General features: G+C 65.6%; 7 protein-coding genes across 7 annotated transcripts; 5 read left to right on the top strand and 2 right to left on the bottom strand.

Annotated features, from left to right (window-relative positions):
- Positions 1-2883: 2883 nt before the first annotated feature.
- PFL1_04781 (uncharacterized protein) lies at positions 2884-5349 on the top strand (the record flags this gene model as incomplete). The annotated part of the gene is made up of 1 exon (XM_007882309.1): positions 2884-5349. One exon carries the CDS (start codon positions 2884-2886, stop codon positions 5347-5349), a length of 2466 nt encoding a protein of 821 aa, XP_007880500.1.
- Positions 5350-6394: 1045 nt separating this feature from the next.
- PFL1_04780 (uncharacterized protein) lies at positions 6395-7406 on the top strand (the record flags this gene model as incomplete). The annotated part of the gene is made up of 4 exons (XM_007882308.1): positions 6395-6855; positions 6973-7034; positions 7112-7197; positions 7314-7406. The coding sequence occupies 4 exons, from the start codon at positions 6395-6397 to the stop codon at positions 7404-7406; spliced, it is 702 nt and encodes a 233-aa protein (XP_007880499.1).
- Positions 7407-7632: 226 nt separating this feature from the next.
- On the bottom strand, positions 7633-10135 carry PFL1_04779 (uncharacterized protein; the record flags this gene model as incomplete). Its single annotated transcript, XM_007882307.1, has 2 exons — positions 7633-7722; positions 7859-10135. 2 exons carry the CDS (start codon positions 10133-10135, stop codon positions 7633-7635), a joined length of 2367 nt encoding a protein of 788 aa, XP_007880498.1.
- A 788-nt stretch (positions 10136-10923) lies between these two features.
- On the top strand, positions 10924-11563 carry PFL1_04778 (uncharacterized protein; the record flags this gene model as incomplete). The annotated part of the gene is made up of 3 exons (XM_007882306.1): positions 10924-11120; positions 11275-11373; positions 11497-11563. The coding sequence occupies 3 exons, from the start codon at positions 10924-10926 to the stop codon at positions 11561-11563; spliced, it is 363 nt and encodes a 120-aa protein (XP_007880497.1).
- Positions 11564-11916: 353 nt separating this feature from the next.
- Positions 11917-13124, bottom strand: PFL1_04777 (uncharacterized protein; the record flags this gene model as incomplete). Its single annotated transcript, XM_007882305.1, has 6 exons — positions 11917-11934; positions 12060-12111; positions 12215-12341; positions 12460-12679; positions 12805-12947; positions 13073-13124. 6 exons carry the CDS (start codon positions 13122-13124, stop codon positions 11917-11919), a joined length of 612 nt encoding a protein of 203 aa, XP_007880496.1.
- Positions 13125-14530: 1406 nt separating this feature from the next.
- PFL1_04776 (uncharacterized protein) lies at positions 14531-16243 on the top strand (the record flags this gene model as incomplete). Its single annotated transcript, XM_007882304.1, has 1 exon — positions 14531-16243. One exon carries the CDS (start codon positions 14531-14533, stop codon positions 16241-16243), a length of 1713 nt encoding a protein of 570 aa, XP_007880495.1.
- Positions 16244-17264: 1021 nt separating this feature from the next.
- On the top strand, positions 17265-17928 carry PFL1_04775 (uncharacterized protein; the record flags this gene model as incomplete). Its single annotated transcript, XM_007882303.1, has 3 exons — positions 17265-17348; positions 17504-17702; positions 17831-17928. The coding sequence occupies 3 exons, from the start codon at positions 17265-17267 to the stop codon at positions 17926-17928; spliced, it is 381 nt and encodes a 126-aa protein (XP_007880494.1).
- Positions 17929-18202: the final 274 nt, after the last annotated feature.

The following is an 18202-nucleotide window of genomic DNA, read 5'->3' as shown; positions in this document are numbered from 1 at the left end:
CGGCCCCCCCCCCCCCCCCCTTCCTCTTGATCGCGTTGCCGACAGCTGTAACCCCACACACATAGAGGCCGACCCGCCCCCACCTTGATGGCATCGAGCAGTCCACCCTCGTGGACGACGCCGGCGGCGGCGAAGACGACGACACGACGGAGATAAGGCCAGGAAGCTGCAGACAGGCAGACAGCCGGAAGAAGCGGCCGCCCCGGCACCTGGCTTCGAGATCGACGTTCGCCGAGCGAGGCGGGGATCGTCGGCCTGGTCCGAGCGTCGCGCAAAAGTCCAGCGCTACCGGTACCTAGCGGGCAGGTATAGAACCGGTGGCCCGACCCCAGCAGGCAGGTGAGGTGGCGCGCAAGGGAGGATCGAGGCGTGCCTCTGACCTCGCCAATCGAGACGCCCACCACGCTCCCGCCTTCCTCAGACGGTGCCGCCTGTAGGTACGGTACCCCCCTTTCGCCCCGACTGACCTTTTGGGCTGACGGCCCAGCATCTCCCCACGGAGCGGATCCCTAGGCCTTCGAGCAGGGCGACGTCGGAAAAATATTGAAGTGTTGAGGGCGCTGGGCGTGCGTCTTCGGTGCAAGGGGGCCCGGGAGTGAGGGGAGGTCGCGGGGGACGCCGTTGCCGCCCGATCAAGCCAGCCAGCCAGCCAGCCAGCCAGCCAGGCCAGCCAGGCAGGCTAGGGCCAGCACGGACGGACGCCTCTTTCTTCCCACCCTCCTCGCACCGACCGGCAAAAGCAGAGCAGCGGCAAGGCGGCGGAGGCCCAAAGACGCAGCGCCGCGCCCGTCATACAGCGCAGGATGGCAAGCGCTGAGGCAAGCCCCGCCCGCGGACGGCTTCCCCAAGCAGCCGGCCCACGTACCCCTTCGCTCGCGCCTAGCTTGCTTGCTTTGCTTGCTTCCGTCCTGCCTGCTCGCCTTTCCAAACGCCGGACGGTCGAGTCGAGAGGCAGACACACAAGCAGCCAGATTCACAACTCGATGGTGAGACGTCCCGGGGACAGCCGTCCTCAATTCTGGCGCCACGATGGAGGCCTTTTCGCATGCTCGCTCGTCACACCTTCGCTTCCGAACGACCGGCAGGCCGAGGAGGCGTGCGTGTGTCTGTGTGTATGTGCGTGCGTGCGCGGGTCCACGGCCACGGCGAGCTTGCGGCTTGCCAGGTGGGCAGACCTGCGTGCGTGCGAGGGCTGCGTGCGTGCGTGCGGGCGGGCGCGCGTGCCCTCAAGGCATCGTTTTGTATTACAGGCGGCCAAGCCCGGCCGCCTAGCCGCTGCCCTTTTGTATTGGCGGGCCGACCGGCGGGTTTTCCGTGAGTAATGGGCACGGCCCAGCCGAGGGAGGAGACCCCAATTTCTTGAATTCAAGGGGCACCAAGGCCGGCCTGTCTGTCCCAGCTTGGGCTGCGCAGCGTGAGGTGCCCCCGCCACCTCGTGCCTGGGCCGGGCCCAAGACGGACGCCCACTGCCGCCCTCGCCCCACTTCCAAGGCCGGCCGGCTGGCCTGGCCTGGCCTAGCGGGCCCCGAACCTGACTTCTGCTGGTCTGAAGTCCCTGCCTGTGGCGCTTGCTTGGCCCAACCTGAGCATGGCCCTGGCCCTGGCCTGGCTTCTGCCTGCCTGCCTGCCTGCCTGCCTGCCTGCCTGTCTGCCTGCCTCCTGGCCTCCCCCCGTTTCCGAAGCTCCTCGGCCCTACCCTGTCTCGTCTGCCACCCCTCCAGCTGCCGGTCCCCCTCGCCAGCTGCTCCGCACGACTACCTGTAGTGCCCGCCCGCCTGCCTGCCTGGCCACAGCCGTGCCCACCTGCTTGCTGCCGCCTGCCATACGTCGTCGGGTCGCCTTGGCCCCCTCGCTGCGTCGCCCTTCCTCCGAGAATCTTTCATCACATCCTCTCGGGCCGCCCTCTTTCTCCTTCACCCGCCTCATCACCCGTCAAGCCAGCATCGTCACGTAACTCCCTCGCCGACAGCGCCTTGCCTGGCGACAAACCGCATCAACCGACAACGACGACAACGCGGCAACCCCAAGCTCGACCCTGTCACCGTCCCCCCTCATCCCCCCTCCTTCGTTGCTGTCTGTTCCTCGTCACAGCGTGCCACCCACGTCAAGTCGGGCCCATTCCATCCCGAGGACATTCCTGTCTCGTTCGATATCTGCCAAGGTCCTCGTGCACCACCTGGCGCCGTCGTCGACCCTTGTCCTTTCGCCGTCACATCAACACCTTTGACTCTGAGCCTCGCGTTGGCCGGCTTTCCTTCGACATCCGCGCGCCCGACGGCTCCTTGGACGCAGCACCTCTCGCTTTATCACCGACCTTCACCGGCCGGATTCTGCTGCATCTTGCCTTGCCTCGTCCCGCCTCGCCCGCCGAGGGTCTCCTCTTGAAGCGTGTCCGCGAACGACCCGCTCGCCACCCTCACATCTCGTTATCTCACGTCGCGCCGCTCGCATTCGCCTGCCGCTCACGCCAGGTAGCGTGTCTCTGACATCGGCCGCCTCCTTCGACGACCCCATCTCGGCCTGCCCCTGCTCCACTCGTCCGCGCGCACGAGCTTTCCGCCGCCCGGTGCAACGAGAACAGCTTCGACTGCAGCGACTCGACGACGAAACGCCCGACCACCTGTCCGCCATTCGAATCGCAGACGCTTGGCTATCTGTCACAGCAGTCACGCAACATCACCGCTAGTCCTCTGCGATCGCCTCAACTTCCGATCGCTTCCATCTCCCCCCACCTCGCAGGACGTCTCGTCCTTCTCAGCCCTGCCAACGACGCTTCTCGCCAGCGCACCTTAACTCCGGCGCCCTCGTTGCGGACCCAAGAGCTCGACCGTTTCCGCCCGTCTGTCGCGCACTACGACCGAAGCGTCGCTTTCACCAGCGCCCATGATGCCATCCGTAGTCGCTTCTCAGGGTCAGTCGATCCATGGCACGCCCGTCCACGAGTCGAGCAGTGCGTACAGCACGCCTCCCAACCAGTCCGTCTCGTCCTTTCCGAACGCGGCGGGGGGCCAAGGCGCCTCGGCGTCTGCAGCGGCCATGCGCCACTCGCCCTCGGCCGTCTCCGCAATCGGCGAGTCGCCGGCCTCGTACCACAGCCGATCGCACGCACCTTCATCCTACCACCCAGCTGCCGCAGCTTCTGGTTCCGGAGCTGGGGCGGGCGGGAAGGACAAGAAGTGGAAGCAGATGTTCAAATTCGGCTCCATCGGTCGCAAGGGGAGTCTGGGCGGGCAGGGTAGCGATAGGTACGACTCGCAGCATCCTTCCACCGAGTCGCCCAACATGTCGGAGTATCCCGGGTTCCAGGGCGCCAGTGGTGGTCCCGGCCCGTCCTTCCAGCCGATGAATGGTTCCTCGGTCGTGCAAGATCCCAGCTCGCTGTCCAACGACAGCTACTCGTCCGAGGGCTACAACGACCACACCATGTCGTCGTCGTCGGGCCTCGCCGGGACATCCGGGTCCATTGGCGAGCTCAAGGCGTTCCGGATGCAGCAGAACGCCTCTGCAGACTCGAGGGAACGCTCTGCGGGCAGCAGCACGCTGCAGCCTCCGCTCGAGGTGGGCGCCAACGGCGGTGCCGAAGGCGGCGCTGGCGCCGAGGGCGGCCAGCAGAGTTTCGCCTCGCGCCTCTTGCGCAAGGTCTCGAGCGCTCCCGACACCAACAAGCTTTTTGGCAACGGCCAGCATGGCGGCGGTCCGGGAGTCAACGGAGGCGGCAGCAATGCGGACGCGGGCGGGCCGTCGGCGGCTTCGGCGGCCACGCGCAACGGCTATCTGTCGCCAGAGCAGCCGTCCGGCAACCACTCGAACTTCAACTCGTCCGAGGGAGGCTCGCCCGGAACGCCGGCCAAGGTCGCCGAGAACTACGCCTTCTTCCCCAACTCGCCCGTCCGCATGGACAGCACCGCCACGTCGTTTAGCAGCAAGGACTTTGAAAAGGGCCGATCCAACGGCAAGGGCTCGACGCCCAAGAGCGGCCGCGGCATCTCGTTTCCCGGCTCCGGCCGATCCAAGAGCTCCGGAGGTAAAGCGGACAAGAAGGGCACCATCCAGCCGCCGAGCTCGGCCCAGAACCTGGTGGCGCTCCAGGGCCAGAACGGCGCCGTCGTCAACGGCGCCAACGGGCCCAACCGCGGCCCCGGCAGCTTCCGGCGCACGTACAGCAGCAACAGCATCAAGGTCAAGGAGGTCGAGGTGGGGCCCAACAGCTTCAGCAAGGTCAAGATGCTGGGCAAGGGCGACGTCGGCAAAGTGTACCTGGTGCGCGAGAAGAAGACCGACCGGCTCTACGCCATGAAGGTGCTCTCGAAAAAGGAGATGATCAAGCGCAACAAGATCAAGCGCGTCATGGCCGAGCAGGAGATCCTCGCCACGTCCAACCACCCCTTCATCGTCACCCTCTACCACTCGTTCCAGTCCGAGGACTACCTCTACCTCTGCATGGAGTACTGCATGGGCGGCGAGTTTTTCCGCGCGCTCCAGACGAGGCCCGGCAAGTGCCTGCCGGAGGAGGATGCCAAATTCTACGCCGCCGAGGTCATCGCCGCGCTCGAGTACCTCCACCTGATGGGCTTCATCTACCGCGACCTCAAGCCGGAGAACATCCTGCTGCACCAGTCGGGCCACGTCATGCTTTCCGACTTTGACCTCTCGGCGCGGGCCACGCGGCGCGGCGGCGCTCCCGCCATGATCCGGCAGGCGACGCCCAACAGCGCGCCGCTGGTCGACACGCGGTCGTGCACGGCCGACCTGCGGACCAACTCTTTTGTCGGCACCGAGGAGTACATTGCGCCCGAGGTCATCAAGGGCTGCGGCCACACGAGCGCCGTCGACTGGTGGACGCTGGGCATCCTCATCTACGAGATGATCTTTGCCACGACGCCGTTCAAGGGCATGTCGAGGAACGAGACGTTCTCCAACGTGCTCCGCAACGAGGTTCCCTTCTCCGAGAGCACGCCCATCTCGTCGTTTGGCAAGTCGCTCATCCGCAAGCTGCTGATCAAGGACGAGCTCAAGCGGATGGGCAGCCAGTCGGGCGCGTCCGAGGTCAAGACGCACAAGTGGTTCTCCAACATCTCGTGGGGACTGCTGCGCAACTCGACGCCGCCGATCGTGCCGGCCTTTAGCAACGGACTCGACGCCATCAACTTCCGCACGGTACGAGAGAGCCGCTCGCTCAACCTCGACGGCCAGACGACGACCAAGAGTGGCGCTGGCGCCAGCGGTGGCGGCGGCGAGATCCGTGCCACGGCCGGCAAGAAGAACGTCGGCGACGAGGAGGGCGACGCGGTCGTGGCCAATCCCTTTAGCGGCTTCTCGAGCGTCACGCTCATGCACGGCGAGGACTAGTCCGATCCATCGTCGTTGCTCCATGCCCGGTCGCTCCTGCCGGCGGGCTTCGATGGGAGGTCTCATCGTCTTTGCACGCCTCGCCGCCGTCGGCAACGCGCTGCTGCCCTGGCTTCCCCACCCCTTCACTCGCTTGCCTCTTCCCCGGATCTGCTCCGAGTGCGGCCTCAGTGTCGCCGCTGCCGCTGCTCGTCCGCTCAGTTGTTCGTCTTCGCCGTTCCGTCGTCTTTCTCTTTCTCTTTCCCCCTTCTGGCCTCCCCTGGCCCTCTCCCAGTCCCTTCAGTCCGCGCATGGTCCTGTGTCACGATAGCTCAACAACGCCGCACCCCACCGACAATGCCGCGCCGTCATCCCGTGACTCGCCGGCCCCCTTCTCCCCCCCGCTCGACCCCCCTCGCCCCACGCTCCTTGGCCCTGCCCTCGACTCCCCGCCACCGCCGCGAGCTCCTCCGTACCTTACACTCTACATTACGTCCTCTCGCTCTTGCCCTTGCCTGTCATTCCTCTCTTCCTCTCTCTCTCTCTCTTCCTCGCATCCACAATCGAAGTCACGACCCTGCCAGACGCGAAGGGGTTCTGGGCCGTGAGCAGTCGGCAGCACGAGGCTGCAGGGTGAGAGAGAGGGCGCTAGGGACAGCGCAGATCGAGACGCCTACTGGCCAGCCTCCTCGGTCCAGCATTTCCCTGTGGCCCTCTGGCAAAATGGCGCAGCCATTCCTCCTGGCGAGCTTTGTCTGCGCGCTGCTCGACGCCCTGTGCAGACGAGGATGACGAGGGTGACGAGGCTGCTGTGGAAGGTGTCTTGAGACGAGGCGAGGCGATGTGCGGGCTCGCTGGTCAGTCGCGCGGGGGTCACGCCTAGGCCGGGCCAGGCCAGGCCAGGCACGCGCGCGCACGGACGCACGACCCTGCCAGCTTCCTCACCGAAAGCGGACCACGTCTTCTGCTGCCTCTCGACCAGCTCCGCCCTACCACCATCCACACCCTCTCACCTCCGCACTCGCAACCCCAGCGTTGACTCGCTTGCACTTGGCCTCGGGGCAAGATGTCGTACTACCTCGTCCTCGTCTCGCCGCGCGACATACCGCTCTACGAAGCCGACCTCTACTCGAAGCCGAGCACCTCGAGCTCCTCGTCCTTTTTCTCGTCGTCATCGGCCTCGAACGCCGCCGCCACCGCCGCATCCAACTCGTCCGCAGCACAGGCAGCAGGGTCCAGCGGCTCGCCGCGACCTTCGTTCGACTCGTTCAGCAGCGGCGGAGGGGGCGTGTTCGGGTTCAGCTCGGCGTTGAGGGACCTCACGTCCGGTCTGGCGGCGGGCACGTCCGGCTCGTCGTCGTCCTCTGCCGCTGCTGCGACGGCGTCCGGATCGACGGGGGTGGGCGCCGCCAAGAAGGAGGGAAAGGGGATAGGCTTCGGACGCTACAATGACAAGCACGTGCTCCAGATGATTGCGCATAGCAGCCTCGATGCCGTCGAGGACTGGGCGGCGAGCGCGGGTACGATGTGAGTCTTGCTTCGACACGGGCGCCCCCTGGATCGATGCGATCGGGACGGTACGAGGAGGGTATCTGACCTCGTGCGCTGCGAACCTCTGCCCTGACTTGGACCGACTCGGAGCAGGTACCTCAAGCAGGTGGATCGGATCAACGAATGGTCCACGAGCTGCTTCCTCGTTCCCGGCGGTACGTGTCCCTTGCTCACCGCCCTCGAAATTGGCAACAGCCGATGCTGATCCGTCCATACCCCCTCCGCTGTGCAGGTGTCAAGTTTCTCATCCTCCACGAACACCGGCACGACGATGGGATCCGCAACTTTTTCCTCGACATCTGGGAGGCCTACCTCAAAGTGAGCCCTCCCTCCCTTCTCTTTCCCCTACGACGCCAGTGTGTGCGTGTAACCGAGAGGAGGAGAGAGGTGCTGATCCTGTCCCCCTCTTTCTTCCCGGGAGGATCGCCTGGCAGGTCTCGCTCAATCCCTTCTTTGATCCAAACACGGCCATCACGTCGGCGTCGTTCGATGCAAAAGTCAAGGCGAGCGCGAGAAAGCACCTCTAGCCCGTCCCGCTCTCTCCGACGAGTGCAGCCGGGGTGCAACAACGAGCCGAGCCGGATCGGAAGCGTCAAGCTACCTCGCCCCCCGCCCGCCCGGTCGCCCGCCGTCGTCAAGCTCGCACACGCACGTCGATCATCGGACAGGAAGGCTGAGGAGATCGTGGCGTTTTCTTCCAGCCCTCAGGGGCTAGGCGACGGACGAACTAATTACAGGTGCAGCATGGCGGCCTCAGTTGGCCGCCGCCGTGGCCTCGACCGAGAGCTTGCTGACGTCTGGCATCTCCTCGGCGCTGGTGATGAGCTTTGTCACCTTGCCGATCTGTGGGGGTGGGGTCAGTGGGTAAGCGGGCGATAGGAGCCAAAGGAGGTCGACGGTCAGCATCGCACTTCGACTTCGGGGAACACACCGACTCCGAGACGTTCTGCGGCGGGCAGGGCGGCAGCACTCGACTCACGGCAATGGTGCGGCCCTCGTCGCGCAGCGTGAAGCGGCCGAGCTGCGGGTAGTCCTTGAAGCGCTCGACGCAGACGGGCGCGGCGGCCTCGATGAGGGCGATGACCTTCATGCCCTTTTTGGCGAATTGGGGTCCGCGCTTGCTCTTCTTGCCCGTCTTTTTGTCGTAGTAGTGGAGCAGGGCCGACAGGTTGACCTCCTCGGACACGGTGTGGCAGTGGAGGACGGCGCTGTAGCCGGCGCAGATGATGTTGCGGTGCTCGAGGATGGCGAGCTGCGCCTCGAAGTGGGTGGCGACGTGGACGGGCTCCTTTGCGTCCGAGAGGACGTAGCCGACGGTGACGTCCTCGTGGTCGACGCCCTTGAGCTTGACGCGCACATTGTCGCCCGAGATGGCGGCGGGCACCTCTTCCTCCTGCTCGTTGAAGATCGACACGGCCTCGACGGGCGTCTTGTTGGGCATCAGGACGAGCGAGTCGCCCTTTTTGATCTTGCCCGCCTCGAGCTTGCCCACGACGACGGTGCCCATGTCGTTGTACTTCTCCGAGATGGGCATCTTGAGCGGCGCGTTGATCTTGCGGTCGCTCAGCGACAGGTCGTCGAGGAACTCGAGCAGGCTGGGCCCCGTGTACCACGAGCAGATGTCCTTGGGCACGCGCTCCTTGAGGTTCTGGCCCGAGTAGGCCGACACCGGGATAAAGGTGACGTCCGTCTTTGGGTTGAAGCCCGTGCCGCGCAGGAAGGGCGACAGCTTGCTGACAATCTCGTCGTACCGGCTCTGCTCCCACTGCACCGTCGGCTCGTCCATCTTGTTGACGACGACCACCAGCCGCTGGACGCCGGCCGTCTTGACCAGCACGGCGTGCTCGCGCGTCTGGCCACCGCGCTCAAAGCCCGTCTCAAACTCGCCCTTGCGCGCCGAAATGACGAGCACGGCCACGTCGGCCTGCGACGCGCCGCTGATCATCGACGGCACAAACGACTTGTGACCGGGGGCGTCGAGGATCGTGTACCTCCGCTTGCCCGTCTCAAAGTAGGCGCGGCCCACCTCGACCGTCTTGCCCTGGGCGCGCTCCTGGGACGTCGAGTCGAGCGCCCAGGAAATGTACCACGACTCGCGGCCGGCGTCCTTGGCCTCGCGCTCGAGCTTCTCCATGGTGCGCTTGTCGACCATGCCGGTGAGGAAGAGCAGCTGGCCGCCCATGGTCGACTTGCCGGCATCGACGTGGCCGATAAAGACAATGTTGAGGTGCGACTTGAGGCTGTCGGACTTGTCGCCGAACAGGTCCTTGAGCGTCTCCTCGTCGGTGGCCTTGGTGGCCTCCTCGAGCACCTGCTCGGCGTCGGTCTTGCTCTTTTCGACGGCCAGAGCCTTGGAGGAAGCCTTGGTCGTCGTCGAGGCAGCGGCGGCGAAAGCCGGCGACTGGGCGCGCGGCGAGGATGTGGTCGACGAGGCAGCGGGCGTGGCAGACGCGGGCGAGTCGGCAGCCGCAGCCGCCTTGACCGCCGCCACACCTCCAGCGGGGGCCGGAGTCGCTGCTGCGGAGTCGGAGGCCGCAGGCTCGGAAGCAGCAGCCGCTGCTGGTGCCGCCGACTTGTCCTTTGGCGCGGGCGCCTCGGCGGCCTTCTTTGCGCCGCCGCCAATCGAGATGCTGACGGGCTTCTTGTCGGCGGCAGGCTTTGCGCCTCCGCCGATGCTGATGCTCACGGGCTTCCTGGGCGCATCGCCGTCAGCCTTTGCTGTGTTGGCGGCGGCGGCGGGCGTGCTGCTGCTGCTGCCACCGCCAATCGAGAGCGAGACGGGCTTGCGAGCCGCCTGAGCCTCTGCCACGGCAGCGGTCGGGTTGGACGGCAGGCCGGCGGCTCCCTGGGGCTTTGGTGGGATCGAGGCGTTGCCGGGTTGCTGCTGCTGCTGCTGCTGCTGCTGGGGGAGGTTGTTGTGCTGGCGCGGCTGACCCTGGTAGGATGCACCGCGAGGCGGGAAGGCGCCGCCGGGCTGTCCAGTGAAGCCCTGTTGGGCGTAGCCGCCCTGGTTGAAGCCCTGCTGCTGGTAGGCGCCGCCGTACGCGCCCTGCGGGTACTGCTGGCCGTAGGGCTGCTGCTGCTGGCCGGTGAAGCCGCCGTTGAAGCCCTGCTGGTTGAAGCCCTGCTGGTAGTAGCCGCCCTGCTGCTGCTGCTGCTGCTGGCCATAGGGGTTGCCCCCCTGCTGCTGAGCGCCCGGGGGCACAAAGCCCTGGGCGTTGGGGTTGAAGTTGAAGCTTCGTGCGTTGGGGTTCATGGCGGGCGGTCGGTCGTGGGCGGCGGGTGCAGAGGTGCAGGGGTGGTTGGGACTCGGGAGGATCCGAAGCGTCGTCGGACGTGCACCGCTTTCAAGCAAAAGGATGGGTTCCTGCTGTCGGCCTTCGGCAAGAGGGTTGGTCGACGGTGTCGGAGGACTGGCGATGGGCGCAATACGCTTTCGCCGGTGTGGTCTCGAGAGGGGTTGGGAGGTGAGGAGATGGAGGAGTGCCGAGGGTGATGGCGGTGGTGCGGTGGCGGGAGGGCGTCAGGTGGGGAAAAAAGTTTGATGGCAGGCCACCCACTCACCACCGGCAGGCGAGCGGGCCTGGCGAGGGGGCGCTAGCCTGAACGGCAGGGGCCGAGGGCAGCCTGCCAGCCTGCCCAGGTGCGGGCGAGCGCAGCGAAGATCGAAGGTTTGCATGCCATCACCCTGCCTGACCCTGCCTGGCCCTGCCTTCCCGCTCTGCCTAGCGCGGGCCCCGCCTTGCCTACTTTTTTGGGCCCGTCTCTGTCGCACGGCTGGCTGGCTGCCGCTTGTTCGCAACGCGGTCAGACCACCCCCTCTGCCGCCAGCGGGACGGGGCAACTAGGTTCCAAGCTCGCACCTCGAGCTCACCTCACCGCCTTGCTCGCTTGCTTTGCTTTCCACCTCGACCTCGCCTCCCGACCCGCTGCCGCTCTCTTCCGCCATCGCATCTTCACTCCGGTACCTACCCGCTGACTGCGCGCGCAAGCTTCTGCACTCCGTCGCATCCTCCCTCTTCGTCGAAAGGTCCTCGGCTCAAGATGGCACCACCAAAGCCCCTAGCCCGCTCGACGCCCGCGTCCGCCTCGTCGTCGCCCTTTTCGGCCCTCTACAACTCCTACGTCGCCACGACGCCAAAACGCCTCAAGCTCGTCGACGCCTTCCTCGTCTTCCTCATGGTCAGCGGCATCATCCAGTTTGTCTACTGCATCGCCATCACAAATTACCCCTTCAACTCGTTTATTGCAGGGCAAGTGTCTCCCCCTTTCCCCCCCAGGCCCAAGACCCCGTCCAGCGCCATCTCTGGCCTCTCTCTTTCTCTCTCCTCCTTTCCTCTGCTGACCTCCCTAGACGTTTGATGTTCCGACCCCTCCGACAACGACGCACGATAGCTTCGCATCCACCGTCGGCCAGTTTGTTCTCGCCGCCTCGCTCCGCATCCAGGCCAACCCCGAAAACAGCCACGTCTTCCCAAAGGTCTCGCCAGAGAGGTACGTCGCTCCGCTTCAAATATCCCATCGCATCCCATCGCAGCTACTGCTGCAGCGACAGCGACAGCGGCTGAGATTCTTTGTGTGCCACCCTCCGTCTCCCCGTGTCCTCTCTCGCAACAGAGCGTTCGGCGACTTCCTCTTCGCATCAGTCCTGTTCCACTTTTTCGTCTTCAACTTCCTCGGGTGAGGCTCAGCCTTCGAAGCGGCCGGCCGGCCGGTCCACCTTGCCTCTCCCGCAATCCCACACAGCACCTTCATTCTCTCGCCTCTTTGCTCTCTCTCTCTCTCTCTCTCTCTCCTCTCTCTCTCTTTCTCCCGCGGAGGGTCAGGCGTGAGCCACATGGCTGTGATTCAGCGGTCTCGGCATTAGGTTCGGGTCGTGCGGGATATTCAGTGGTATGGATGCGTGTGATGCAGGATAGGGCAGCAGACAGACGGAGCGGCCGAGGGGCAGGGATGTCTGCCAGAAGAGAGGCCGGTTCAGGCGAGCTGACCGAACGTTGCGACGCCGGCCAGGCCTCGGACGGCATGGTGGCGGAATCACCACTCCTTGGTGATCTGGGCACGCCAAAACGAGCGGGCAAGAGCGGGCGAGCGGGCGGGGCGAGCACGAAAGCCACAAGCGTCAGCTTCTGGTCGACCCTGCGCTCGGCGATGCGGCACTGCCAGCGCTCGGCACTCACCTTGAATGCCCACGTCCAGTCGGCAAAGACGTTGCCGTCGTCATCGACCACCCTGCGCAGCGTCGTCACGCGCACAGATGCACAAGAGTTGCGGGTCGAGGCATCAGCGCTCGCGACCCTGTCGACCGGACACAGCGATGGCGGGCCGGACTCACCTGCTGCGGACGGTGTTGGTGCCGCTCCTCGCCAGCATGCCGCTGGGGGCCTCGTTGGACGCAAACTTCTTCTCGTACGGCTCGGCGCGCGGGCCGTACGATCCAATCATCTCCTCCATGCGGTCGACTACAACGCACGCGGCCGTCGTTGGATGGTTGGGCTGGTCAGTCAGCAACCGTGAAGCCGCCGGGCCCATCTCCTGCTTCTGCCACCCTGCTTTTGCTGCTCGCTCGGGACGACTCACCGGTGACGCCGGCACGCTTGACGACCTGGACGTACTTGAGGCCCGAAAGGATCTCATTGCCGACTTTGAAGACGATCTTGACGCTGTAGTCGACGCCCTCCTTGACGTTGAGCGGGTTCTTTTTGAGCGCCTCGAGCTGCTCTTTTGGCTGCTGCAGGTCGATGGAGACGGCACCGCCTGGCGCCGAGGGCGAGACGAGCGAGATGCTGTGGAGCTGGAGCTGCGAGGCGGGGAAATGAAGCGGGAGCGGATCGTGTGGTCGGGGAAGGATGAAGCGAGGTGAGAATGGGTCGGCTGGTGCTGGCGACGAGAGGAGACCGATTTCGATGCAAGGCCATGGCGCACCTTGGGAGCGTTTGGGTCGACGGCGGCCGAGGCGGTGTCGAGACCAAGGCTGGCCTTCCACCTTGCGAGCGACTCGTCCTCTGCGTCGAGCTTGGTGTACTCGTCGAGCGTCTTCTTCTCTCCCGGGTTGTAGCCGGCAGTCTCTGCAGGGCGATGCAGGCGTCGGAGGGCACGAGAAGGGCGAAGGCGGGGACAATATGTCAGTCGCGGGCGCATGCCATGGTGGGCGGGGAGAGGAGGTGAGCTGGGAGGCCGCAGCTGCACTCACTGGTGGTGGCGAGCTCGTCGTCGCCGATGGTGGGGTCTTGGGCGTGGGACATGGTGCTAGAAGGCAGAGGCTGGCGGTGTGTGGCTACTAGGGTTAGGGCGTGGTGTTGGGTGGTCGTCGATGGTGGTTTTGTTGGCGGTAGCGCGATTGAAAGCTGGGCAGAGAGAGACAGAGAGATGGGGTGAAGCTTCCAAGGCGATCCTCGCTCGCTCGCTCGCTCGCTCGCACGCACGCACGCACGCCGTATTCGAGGGCTGGCGGGGGGCCTGTTCTGGGCTGGCCTGGGCTGGCAGCTGGGCTGCGTGTTGGCGCGAGCGAGCCTGCTCAGCCTGCAGGGGGAGCCAGCGCAGCGTACGTCTCACCGCCGAGCTGCGCCAGCTCAGGCTGCCAAACCAACCAGACGGCAAAAAGGGGCCGAGCAGAGGCCTAACCTGTAGCCAGCCCGACGCTCGCGAGACCAACAGCGCAGCACAGCACAGCACACCCGGCACGGGCAGCGGGCGCTGGAACCTCACCCTCGGCCTCCTGGGCGGTGGAGGTCCGAGCGCCCGTCAGTCGATCTGCTGCCGCCGCCGCCACCACCGCCGCCGCCACGAGATTCCGCCTCCCCAAGCTTGGGCTACTGGCCATCTCGTGCGACGTCCCTATCTCTCTCATCTTCGCACACAAACGTCTCTCATTCCCTCTCTCTCGGAGCGCCTTGCTCGAAATCTAGGACAGAAAGGCAGATAGAGGATTTGCCAGGCTGCCTTGGATCAGACCTGCTCGAGAGTCTGGCTCCCTTCTCGGCCTCCCCGTGCCAGCGCAGCCTTCGCAACGGCGGGCGATTTTTTTGGTATATTTCCAAGGCATTTTCCAGAAGCACGGCAGCCGGCTGGCTCGGATGCTTGCCAGCCACTTCAACGTCCGACATCCGAGCCAAGGGGCTCGCAACCTGGCGGATGGCTCCAGAGCCGAGTCGCCCCCTGTCGGCCCAAACACGCACGCACGCACGCACGTTGGCGCGCCCCCCACGCTTCAGCGCCCAAAAGCTTAGCCTGGACTGGCCTGCCTCTCGACCTCGAGCCCAACACCAACACCCGCCCTTGCCGCCCTTGCCGCCGCCGTCGCCAGTCGACACTCTGAAAGACTCCATCTCCCGCTGGCTCTCAATCGCCACCGCCGGTCGCTCGAGCCTTTCGTCAACTTCAACGCGACACCTGGCTACCGACAAGCGGCGGCAGAATCTATCGACTGTCGTCTCGCCTCGCAACACACGAAGTCGGCGCACTCCGCGCTACGAAGGCACTTCGGTCCGACGGCATCTTCCCGCCCTATTTCGCAACGTCCCAGCTCTCAGGTCTGCCGGGGAGCATCGCCGATACGGAACACCATTCGGCGCCGAAGCAGCCCTGCACTCTCGCCGCCCGACTCTCGAATCGCACCTCACGAGGCCACCGGCGCCGACCCCGCTACCCGATGCCGGGTCCACGCTCCTTCCGGAGCGTCCAGCAGGGCGGCGGACCGCCGTCACCGAGCCTGAGCTCGACGACGCGCGCCTCGCTCGATTTCCCATCTCGCCCCGCCGTGCTCATCACCCGCGCCGACCTGCGCAACTCGCTCAACGCCTACGAGAAGCTGCTCACCTCGGCCAAGGCCTACACCAACACGATGCTCGCCATGGCCAAGGCGTCGTCCGACTTTGCCTGCGCCCTCGAGGAGTGCGCCCGTGTCAAGGGCGCCCACGACTCTGGCGCGGGCCTCCAGGCCGCCAGCGGTCTCCACTTCCTCAAGAGCAACTATGAGCAGGTGCTCTGCGACACCTTCTGGAAAGATTTTAGCATCCCCCTGCTCAGCCACTACGACACCTACCGCGCCGCGTGCAACGACCGCCAGCTCGCCCACGACAAGGCCATCACCGAAAAGAGCAAGCAGCTCAAGGAGGCCGAGGCCCGCAACATGCGCACGGGCAGGCGCAAAGAGCGCGACCTCAACCAGTTCCGCCGCGCGCTCCAGGAGCTCCAGGCGCACGTCGACGAGCTCGACGAGCTAAAGGCCCACTATTACCACGAGGTCCTCGAGTCCGAGGAGGAGGTTTGGGAGTTTATCTCGAGCAAGGTGGCGCTCGTCGTCCGCTCGCAGATCGAGATCTCTGAGCGCATCAGCTCAAAGGGCCTCTCGGACCCCATCCTCGAGCCCATGCTCTCGGCCATCCCGGACCCCTTTGGCTCGTATGGCCCGCCGAAGCAGGACGACCAGATCTTCAGCATCCTGCCCCCGACGTCGCTGCTCTCTTCTGCCGCCAACTCGATCCACGGCGTCGTGCCCGAGGGCGCCCCCAGTGCGCCCACCGCAGGCGCACAGTCGTACGCCGCCAACGGCGCTCCCGCATCGTCGACCATCAGCCCGGCCAGCCTAATGTCGCCGACGACGCCGTCCAGGGGCCTCTCGCGGCCTGCCAACGGCAGCAGCAGCGCCGCCTCGCCCTCGATGGTGGGCCAATCGCCCCAAGCCGAGGCCACGCCCACACAGGCCCGGCATTCCAAGCGCGGCTCGTCCTCGAGCGCAGGTGGCCACGGACACGGCGAGCGCGTCCACGGCCATGCTCCGCAGCTCTCGGCCATTTCGGATGCCACCACCTCGGTCGCCACTTCGGAGTCGAGCGTGGCGACAACGGGCCTGTTCGGCAGCGAGAGCATGGACTTTGAAGAGCTGCTCGATCGCGACCGGGAGAAGAACCGCGATAGGAGGGAGCGTGAGGCGGCAGATCCGGGCGATATCGATTCGGCGACGGCAGCGACGGCCTCGAGCACATCGAGAAGCGGAAATGGGAGCGGGGTCGGCATCGGTGCCGTCTCGGCCGCGGCGAGCCGGTTGCAGAACGTGCTGAGTATCATCGACGAGGATGCGGGCGGACCGCTGGCCACTGCTCCATCGATGCGGTCCAAGACGCCCGAGCCCGAGGACGAGGAGGCGGAAGGACATGGTGACCGATCCTTGGACCGCGTCGCTCCAGACGCGGACGCAGGGTCACAGGCGGATGGGTCGCACTTTGGCAATGAGCCATCCTTGACGGAACAGGAGCAACTAGCGACGACGGACGACGGGGACCATGCCAAGGCCGCGCCGTCCGACACCGAGGGCGAAGGTGCCAACATGGCAGAGAGGCGGCAAGCATCCTCGGCCGCGTAGCCTTTTTTTCCCGACGCCACACACTCTTACACGACCAAGCCCACGACTTTTCACGACCACAGACGACGACATCTCATCGGAGCCAGAGGCCCGGCGAGCCGTCCGCCGTCGTTTCTTAACCCCTCTTCCTCGTCCCCCACCTTGCTTAGCTCTCTGCCACCTGTCCGGGAGCGAGACTGCCCGCACCGTCCGTACGTAGCCGTGCCCTCGATATACCCCTTTTTGACGGCCTGCATGGGTCTAGAAGATGAATGCCAGACTAGCGGCGACGACGACGACGACGACGACGACGACGGCGGGTGAACCCGACAGGCCGACTGAGCGAGCGGGAGAGGCAAGCGGATGATGCTGTGAGCTGCACTGCCTCGGCCGAGAGATGCCGCCAGCCGCTCGGGCCACGGCTGCACGTCGTCGAGCGGCTGGCACGGGGGCCCTGTCGTCACTTTGCAGGCCAAGCGGGGGCCGTCGGTGCAGAGCCTAGGCACGGTGATGACCCACCGCCGCCTGCGCTGGCCTGGCCTGGCCGCCCGGCGAGCCTGGCTGCGCCTGCCCGCCTCACGAGACCCTGCCTGCCTTGTCTCCTGCTGCCTCTGGTGGAGCAGACCGACCATGGCATGCTACGGCGCTGCATGTACCGTGACGGATCCTAGCCTGTCCTGCCTGGCCTATCCTGGCCTGGCCTGGCCTGGCCTGGCCTGTCTTCGCTGCTTCGCTGGCCGGCTGGCTGGCTGGCTCGCTCGCCAACGGACGACGATCGACAAGCCGTGGTTGGACCGAGCGTCACCCCTCCGCTCGGTTCCACGGCCGTCCATCCGGTCTCCCCTGCCCTTGCCCCGGCCCCTCCGTCGATGGATATAAGACTGGGGGCTCCTCTAGCCGAACCTCCTCCTTCCTCTCCACCACCAACACCACCCCGACCGCACTACTCTACTGTTCTTTGAACCCAGCCTCTCCTCGTCACCCGTTTCCCATCCACGACACCAGCACCACCCCACGACCCCACCACCCGCTTTCGCCCAACATGGTCCGCTCGTTCCACAAGGTCGTCTACAAGCCCGACTCGCAGTCGACTGACGAGTTTATGATGATTGTTAACCAGGACGAGGTGCGTCTCGTCTCTTCGCATTCCCCCCCTCCTCGGCCCCGCCGATTGCTTCCCGCCCAAACCTCGTCGGCACCCACCGCGCACAGTCGCACTGACATCCACCTTCCCCCTCTTCCCCTCTCTGCACCGCTTGTGTCCGCCTGCCGGACGAGCAGTACCAGAAGTGGATCAAGGGCGACAAGACGATCCCGCTCACCGAGGTCGTCGACAGCTTCCAGGTCTTCCACACGGGCCAGGGCGCCCAGGGCATCATGGGCCAGCCCTCGAAGCAGCAGCTCGACACCGTCTTTGGCACCCACAAGGACGACGAAGTCGCCAAGATTCTCCTCGAGCGCGGTCAGCTCCAGTCTGCCAGTGAGTGTTGGGCGGGCGTCCCCTTTTCCCGTCTCCCTCTCCACCTTGCGCCGCTGCCATCACACGAGCTGCATGCTCACCCATCGAGTCTGCTTGATCCCGATCCTGGCCCCTGACCCCTTCCGCAGACGCAAAGGAGGGTTACTCTTCCACCAACGACAGCAAGCAGGGCGTCAACACCATCTCGGCCGGCTCCTACTCTGGCGGCGGACACGGCGGCCGCTAAGCCTGTCGCCTCCTCGTCCTAGATCTCTCTTTTGTCTTTGCCCCCTCGCCCATCCCGCTCCCGTCTCGAATGTATCTCTAGCAGCAACCAAACCCAGCAGCAGCAGCAGCAGCGGCAGCAGCAGCATCAGCAGCATCAGCAGCGCTCCAACAATGTCGAAACACCCATCACAATCAGTCCAATCGACCAGGACCGACCGCCCGGCACGGCGGTAGCACTGGCGCGGGGATGGAGGGGAGAAGAGTGCATGCCATGCCATGCCATGCCATGCCAT

The sequence above is a fragment of the Pseudozyma flocculosa genome, assembly GCF_000417875.1.
Source record: "Pseudozyma flocculosa PF-1 unplaced genomic scaffold scaffold00016, whole genome shotgun sequence".
NCBI classification, from domain to species: domain Eukaryota; kingdom Fungi; phylum Basidiomycota; class Ustilaginomycetes; order Ustilaginales; family Ustilaginaceae; genus Pseudozyma; species Pseudozyma flocculosa.
Note: the sequence above shows the minus strand (reverse complement) of the source record. Positions and strands in the feature narration are given on the sequence as shown.